Source organism: Spinacia oleracea, chromosome 1, assembly GCF_020520425.1.
Source record: "Spinacia oleracea cultivar Varoflay chromosome 1, BTI_SOV_V1, whole genome shotgun sequence".
In the NCBI taxonomy this organism is placed as follows: Eukaryota; Viridiplantae; Streptophyta; class Magnoliopsida; order Caryophyllales; family Amaranthaceae; genus Spinacia; species Spinacia oleracea.
The window spans coordinates 57,104-64,811 of record NC_079487.1 but is presented as its reverse complement, the minus strand read 5'-3'; the positions used below and the strand labels follow the sequence as shown (position 1 = coordinate 64,811).

Sequence of the window (7,708 nt, the reverse complement as noted above, 5' to 3'; positions counted from 1 at the left end):
TTGGGCTGGACTTGCGGTTCCATTTGCGCAGGTTTTAACCCAGCCCGAATCCATTAGAAATCAATTTACGTATTACATTTCAGAAACCGAATCAGACCGGTTTGGCCCGACTTGTCGGGATACTAAAAGAAAGGAAATCAATGTTGTTGTGGGGTTTTTCCGGTGAGATACCTGGGAGGTTTCTTGGTAACTTTTACAGATTAAACAAGATTGTATTTTTATAGAGAGAGAAAGTAGAGAGAAGGCAGAGCAGCAATTGCTCTAGAATGTATTGATTGTGACCCCTTTTTCTAGGGAAGTGGGAATATTTATAGTACTAGGTTTTAGGGGGAATGACCTAATATTCCCCTTACATGATTGGCTGGGGAATGGGAGGAGGACACGTGTCCTTTCTCCTTACAATTCTCTGGTCTCTTTTGGCAATAGTGGGCTGTTTGGGCCTATTGTGCTTAGTTATTCACTTGGGATACATACTAATTAAGCCCCTTTCCAGATATAGGTTTTATACATACATTTATACACACTTAAATACATACATTGTAGATACCTAGATTAATACTCATGCCTCGGAGTAGACTTCGTATGATTTCTGCTTGGGGGGCGCAATACGTGCCATGTGTCACGTCCTCATTGGTACACGAAGGCACGGTAATTTTGCCCACAACATTTGCCCCTCAAGAAGGGCATTTCTGGAAACACATTCCGGGTATCGCTTCTTGACTCTTGTTTTGCATCTTCATCTTTGGGCCAGGTGTTGAGATGGTGACACGTGTCACCTTTCTCCATTTTGCCCCTCCCTATATATAGAGGTGAGGGGGGTAAATTTCATTTTTTACATTTCATTTTCACAGAGCTTTCATAGGCGATTTCCGGCGTGTTCCTACCACCATCAGGCGATTTCCGGCCACCACGAGACTAATCCTTTTCCTCGTCACACTCATCCTGTTCTTCGTGAAATTCATCCCGTTCTTCGCGATACTCATCCTGTTCTTCACCAAGTACTTCGCAGATCTTTCAAGGTTAGTTTTCGCCATTTTTGTTATCCTCTTGTCATTTTTCTCTTTGTTAGCGGCCGACCTCTTAGTACTAGGTAAGGGTTTAAAGGTTTTATTTAAGATTTTTCCGCCGTTCATCTTTTGTCGGGGCGGACGCCCAATCGCGTCTTTTTCTTCATTGTTGGTCATCCCTAAGCCGTGCTTCGTTCACTATGCAGAAGGCATGGCTAGAACCAAGCAAACGGCAGATCCAACGCGCCTGCGCTTGCGGGAAGAAGCATCGACACCTCCTAGGGAGAGATATTCTTCCACCGCCTCGGCAGTCGACGAAGAATTTGCCGAACTCTTTCAAGAGATCGACGAGTACGTCGAGGCGGGGGAGCAGGCGGCAAGCTCGTCGGAGGGTACAGCGAGCCAGGCAGTGGGGGAGCCAAGCGTCGCTCCATTGTCATCGGCCGTCGAGGAACAAGAAGCTGCTCCCCAGCTTATTAGGCCCAGAGGACGGGAGGAGGCCCAATTGCTTCCGTCAGAGATTCACCCAGACGTGGGCTGGATGCGGTGGCTAGACAGGCACGGAGCCAAGATGAGGGATGACCTCTGCGTGGGGGAAGGGTACCAAATGCGCGTGCCGGCCGGTCTGGACTCGACCGTCAGCCTGCTTGCCGAGGGAGAATTCCCTGTGTATGCCGCGTCAATCAAACTCGGCATGAGATTCCCTCCACACCCCTTCGTTGTGGAGGTGTTAGATGGTTTCAATATTGGGGTGGCCCAGCTGACCCCCAACTCATGGGCGGATATCTTTGGCTACATTGCCAAATGTGCACTGAACGACGTGGAGCCGTCCTTCAACGCCTTTCTGCATCTGGTCTCCCTCTCTCGTTCCCCCAGTGCTGCCAAAGGGTGGTTTAATCTGAGCAGCCGTGGTACCTACCAGACAGTGGTCGGCAAGCTCAGCAAGTGGCATATGTGGAGGAAGAGGTGGGTCGTGTTTTACACTGACGACCAGGAGATGTATGAGAGAATGAGCCGTTGGAACTGTGACGCCAACTTCATGGATCGTGACGAGCCCCTCCCCCCCCTTACTGCCGAAGAGTGGGATCAGATAATGGTCCTGTTCAGGGCCAACACTTACCACTTAACAGTGGATAAGAGTTTCCATGTGCCGGCCGAGTGGTTGCCGCACATTAGCCAGTTTCGGAACGAGGCCTTTCTAGCGGCCGTAGGCTTAGGATATTCCATGACTCGAGGTTGTATGCCAATTTATGTGCCGTTCCGCGTTGGTCTATTCATTTTTTCTAACTTTGGATTTCTTTTGTTCACAGAGGAAGGAATGAGCAAGTTATCGGCGGCGGATATTGGGAAGGGCGATATGACCGATTGGATGGCGGACATCTATGAGGCCAAGATGCAGAAAGCCAAGGCCGAATTGGAGGAGAAGGTGAGTATTCTCTTAGGTTGTTGTTTTTTGCAAGTTAAACTTCTCCCGTCCAGCGTCTACAGTGGACGTCTTTTTAGTGACGAGCCGATATCCTGATATCTGACTCGTGTTTGCTAAGGTAGGCCTCGTCACTTTTTATTGACGGGCCCCTTAGTTAGTGTTTTTTCAAGTGACTCGTGATTGATAGGGTACGCCTCGTCATTTTTGAGACGGGCGTCCTTTTTAATGACGAGCCACTTTTCTGCGATTGACTTGCACTTGATAAGGTACGCCTCGTCATTTTTAAGACGGGCGTCCTTTTTAATGACGAGCCACTATTTATTGAGTGACTTGTGATTGATAAGGTACGCCTCGTCATTTTTAAGACGGGCGTCCTTTTTAATGACGAGCCACTATCTTGTGAGTGACTTGTGATTGATAAGGTACGCCTCGTCATTTTTAAGACGGGCGTCCTTTTTAATGACGAGCCACTATTTATCGAGTGACTTGTGATTGATAAGGTACGCCTCGTCATTTTTAAGGCGGGCGTCCTTTTTAATGACGAGCCACTATTTATTGAGTGACTTGTGATTGATAAGGTACGCCTCGTCATTTTTTAGGCGGGCGTCCTTTTTAATGACGAGCCACTATTTATCGAGTGACTTGTGATTGATAAGGTACGCCTCGTCATTTTTAAGGCGGGCGTCCTTTTTAATGACGAGCCACCATCTTGTGAGTGACTTGTGATTGATAAGGTACGCCTCGTCATTTTTAAGACGGGCATCCTTTTTAATGACGAGCCACTATTTATTGAGTGACTTGTGATTGATAAGGTACGCCTCGTCATTTTTTAGGCGGGCGTCCTTTTTAATGACGAGCCACTATTTATTGAGTGACTTGTGATTGATAAGGTACGCCTCGTCATTTTTTAGACGGGCGTCCTTTTTAATGACGAGCCACTATCTTGTGAGTGACTTGCGATAGATGACGAGGCCTAATATTTGACTCTCCTTTTTCTTTTTTAGCAAGCTAAAGACGCGGCTAGGGCGTCAGGGAAGAAGAAGGGGACGACTCTGTCCCAGCTGAAGAAGAGAGCTGTGCCGGCTGGCTCGGAGACTCCGAGTACCTTCAAGAAGCCAAAACCCCTACCTCGCCGTCTCGTGAAGAAAGACGAGTCGAAGGTTGCTGAGGGGGGATGCCCTGATGACGAAGAGATGGGCGTGGACAAGCCGTCTCTGGTGGTGGACTTGGTGGAGGACCCTCTTTCGGGAATCCCGGCCGACGTCCGCTCTCAGATACCGGCGGAGGTGGCCCGCCGAGCTAGGTCTTCGGGCGGTAAGTATTATTCGAACGTCGTTCAGACGTATCGAGCCTCCTCTGGCAGTTCTTCTTACTCTCCGCGTCATCCTAAGGCCGTTGTTTTTCCTATAGCCAAAGACAAAGGGAAGGATGCAGCTGCTGCCGAGGATGAGAACGTACCTGCTACTCCCCACTATTCGTCAAAGGATAGGGCGGCTATATGTCGCAAGGTTTTTAAGGCCGTCCCCGCAGAGTATGTTGCTTCTCTTCCTGGCCGCAAGACTGACGCCCAGTTTGGTGCGATCCAGGCCACTCTTCTCGACGTAAGTCTATTTCCAACTTGCTTGTACTTGTCTTCCCTTTTAGAGTCATTTACTAATATGTAGCTTCTTCTGCAGTTGTTCTGCCGCATGGAATTCTGCAAGAGCTGGAAGACCCGCACTGCTGAGGAGCTCAAAGCTCAGGTGGCTGAGTCCACCCACCATGGTGACTATGCGTTCAAGTCCATTGAAGAGGTCCGCCTGCAGATGCAGACGACCATAGACCTTCAAGCGAAGGAGGTGGCTGCGTTGAGATCTGACAAGGCCGAGCTGCTTAAGAAGATCTTGGCGCAGGACAAGGACATGGTGGCAATGGTCGAGGAGGCCAAGACAGCGGCGGCGGAAATACGGGCGCTTCAGGACCAGTTGCGGGAGTACCCTCAGGTCAAAGAGGCGGCTGAGGAAGCCGAGCATCTTCGTGGGGAGCTAGAGACGGCCAGATCGCAAGTTCGCACCTTGCGTGAGCGTCTTCTGGAATCCTATGATCAGGGGGAACAAGCGACCAAGGACGCTGTTAAGCACGCCTGGGAGAGCCACATGTCAGAGTATGATCTTGGGTGGTTCCAGCGGCGAATGGAGCACAGTGCCGCTGTGTTGGCTGCTGAACGTCTTGGTCAGCCGCCCCCAGAGTTTGTATCATCTGATGACGAGGACGATGCGGCCGCCCCCTGATTTGCTTCCTTTCCTATTTTTTTTAAAATTTTATTCAAGCGTTCCCGTGCCTAAGGGCAAAAACAATTATGTTGTAAAGTTTTGGCGCTGATGGCGTCTGTATCATTGTGCCTGCTGAGCACACAACAATTCTCTTTCTTTTTCCTGGTCAGGAATTCTGAGCTACTTTCACACGCCTTTCTACGGGCGTTGTTTTATAAGTAAATAGGTTTTTTTTTTGATGTTTCTCCTTTCTCGCATTTACTTGCTCTTCATAATTTGATTATTCCTTAATCAATAGGCTTAATAGGCTTAATCAATAGGTATGGTTGCCAAGGTGCATCCGAGTGTACACTAAGCACGTTAATGCCGCAGGCAACTGAGTAGGCGCTAGGCCCTACTTTGGTCGTCACTTTCTTTGGCGAGCGTGTCTATAACGATATTGATTGACGCAAGTCAATCAATAGGTATGATTGCCGCTAGACATGCTCGTCAAATGGACTGGCCGGCCAAACATTCGTGCCGCCGCGCTTTTTAGCAAGCAACCTTTGTTTCGAAGTTAATCGTGCCGCTGAACTTTTGAGCGGACAACCTTTGTTTCCAAGTGGTTGGTGCCGCTGGCAACTGAGCATGCGCTAGGCCCTACTTTGGTCGTCACTTTCTTTGGCGAGCGTGTCTATAACGATATTGATTGACGCAAGTCAATCAATAGGTATGATTGCCGCTAGACATGCTCGTCAAATGGACTGGCCGGCCAAACATTCGTGCCGCCGCGCTTTTTAGCAAGCAACCTTTGCTTCGAAGTTAATCGTGCCGCTGAACTTTTGAGCGGACAACCTTTGTTTCCAAGTGGTTGGTGCCGCTGGAAACTGAGCATGCGCTAGGCCCTACTTTGGTCGTCACTTTCTTTGGCGAGCGTGTCTATAACGATATTGATTGACGCAAGTCAATCAATAGGTATGATTGCCGCTAGACATGCTCGTCAAATGGACTGGCCGGCCAAACATTCGTGCCGCCGCGCTTTTTAGCAAGCAACCTTTGCTTCGAAGTTAATCGTGCCGCTGAACTTTTGAGCGGACAACCTTTGTTTCCAAGTGGTTGGTGCCGCTGGCAACTGAGCATGCGCTAGGCCCTACTTTGGTCGTCACTTTCTTTGGCGAGCGTGTCTATAATGATATTGATTGACGCAAGTCAATCAATAGGTATGATTGCCGCTAGACATGCTCGTCAAATGGACTGGCCGGCCAAACATGCGTGCCGCCGCGCTTTTTAGCAAACACCCTATGTTTCAAAGTTTGTTCATGCCGCTGGGCTTTTGAGCGAACAACCTATGTTTCAAAGTTTGTTCCTGCCGCTGGGCTTTTGAGCGAACAACCTATGTCTCAAAGTTGTTCATGCCGATGGGCTTTTGAGCGAACAACCTATGTGTCAAAGTTGTTCATGCCGATGGGCTTTTGAGCGAACAACCTATGTTTCAAAGTTGTTCATGCCGCTGGCACGTATTATGCTGTACTGGTCGGCCAGCGGCTTGCTTATATTAGGAGGGGAGTTGGATAGGTGATCAGCCTACAACTTGGTGCTAATCTGGGCCACTTCTTAGGCTTCAAACAATTAGTCTTGCTGAGTTTTTGCTAATCTGGGCCACTTCTCAGGCCGTCATACAATTAGGCTTTGGTTATGCATTGGAGTGTATATGTTTATATTCATTGTGCGAACAATAAATATTACGAGACAAATAGAGTAGTATTATTTATAACTTTGCAAGGCGAATTTAGCCGGTTACAAAAGTAATTACTACCCTACTATGACCATTAGAGGCCGCCCCTTGGGCAATGGATCGTGGTAAGTAAGACAAGGCTTAGCACATATCTAGAAGAAATATTTCTTGAGGTTGTCGGCATTCCAAGTGCGTGAAATAGGGCGGCCTTGCATGTCTTGAATGCGGTAGGTTCCATCTCTAACTTCATCATAGATCTCGTAAGGTCCCTCCCAAGTGGGCGTCAGCTTACCTTGTTCATTTGCTCGTCCTGTGGACTCCATTTTTCTGAGGACAAAATCTCCCACTTTGAGCACTCTATTAGAGACTCTCTTGTTGTATTCTCTTGCCATCCTTATCTTGTACAGCTGTTGTCTGAGCGCTGCATTTCCTCTAACCTCGGGCAGAAAGTCCAAGGCTGCTTTCATTGTCTCCCAGTTAGCATTTTCGTCATACAGCATGACTCTCAACGTTGGCTCACACATTTCTATGGGTAGGACAGCCTCGGCGCCATAGGCTAGCAAGAAGGGTGTTTCACCGGTTGAATTCTTAGCCGTGGTGCGGATGGACCATAAGACATTTGGCAGCTCATCAGCCCATAGACCTTTGGCTTCGTCAAGCTTCTTTTTAATTCCTTCAGAGATAATTTTGTTGAACGCCTCAACCTGACCATTGGCTTGGGGTCGTCCGACTGATGCAAAACAGGTGTGTATACCGTGATCTGCCAGCCACTCTTTCAGCTTAGGCGTCTCAAACTGGGGCCCATTATCGAAGACGATAGCCTGTGGAATCCCAAAGCGAGTCATGATGTTCTTCCAAATGAATGCTCTCACATCAGCAGTTTTTATGTTTTTGAGCGCTTCTGCCTCCACCCATTTGGTGAAGTAATCTACGGCAACGATGACATAACGCCTTCCTCCTGGTGCGGTCGTGAATGGGCCTAGGAGATCCATCCCCCATTTAGCAAATGGAATTGGGCTTATAATGGGCGTCAGAACTCGTGCCGGTTGATGTATTAGGTGAGAAAAGCGCTGACATTTGTCACACTTCTTGACCAGTGAGATTGCGTCCTCCTTAAGGGTCGGCCAGTAATAGCCGGTTCGAAGTGCCTTTTCAGCCAAAGCCCTTCCACCAATATGCGAGCTGCACAACCCCTGATGAAGGTCTTCTAAAATTTCCTGCCCCTTCTCAGGTGTTACACATCTTAACAAAGGACGGGAGTAGGCCTTTTTGTAGAGGGTGCCGTTCCACATTTCAAACCAAGAACATT

At 48.5% G+C, this 7,708-nt stretch overlaps 1 protein-coding gene across 1 annotated transcript; it reads left to right on the top strand.

Annotated features, from left to right (window-relative positions):
- Positions 1–1,262: 1,262 nt before the first annotated feature.
- LOC130466240 (uncharacterized) lies at positions 1,263–4,927 on the top strand. The gene is made up of 4 exons (XM_056834938.1): positions 1,263–2,433; positions 3,438–3,747; positions 3,844–4,034; positions 4,110–4,927. The coding sequence occupies exons 1-4, from the start codon at positions 1,549–1,551 to the stop codon at positions 4,701–4,703; spliced, it is 1,980 nt and encodes a 659-aa protein (XP_056690916.1). The 5' UTR covers positions 1,263–1,548; the 3' UTR covers positions 4,704–4,927.
- Positions 4,928–7,708: the final 2,781 nt, after the last annotated feature.

Coding starts and splice junctions, on each gene's coding strand:
- LOC130466240 (XM_056834938.1), top strand. CDS start 1,549: ATGCGGTGGCTAGACAGGCACGGAGCCAAGATGAGGGATGACCTCTGC. Junction 2,434..3,437: donor AGGCCGAATTGGAGGAGAAG/GTGAGTATTCTC, acceptor TTTCTTTTTTAG/CAAGCTAAAGACGCGGCTAG. Junction 3,748..3,843: donor CCGAGCTAGGTCTTCGGGCG/GTAAGTATTATT, acceptor TTTTTCCTATAG/CCAAAGACAAAGGGAAGGAT.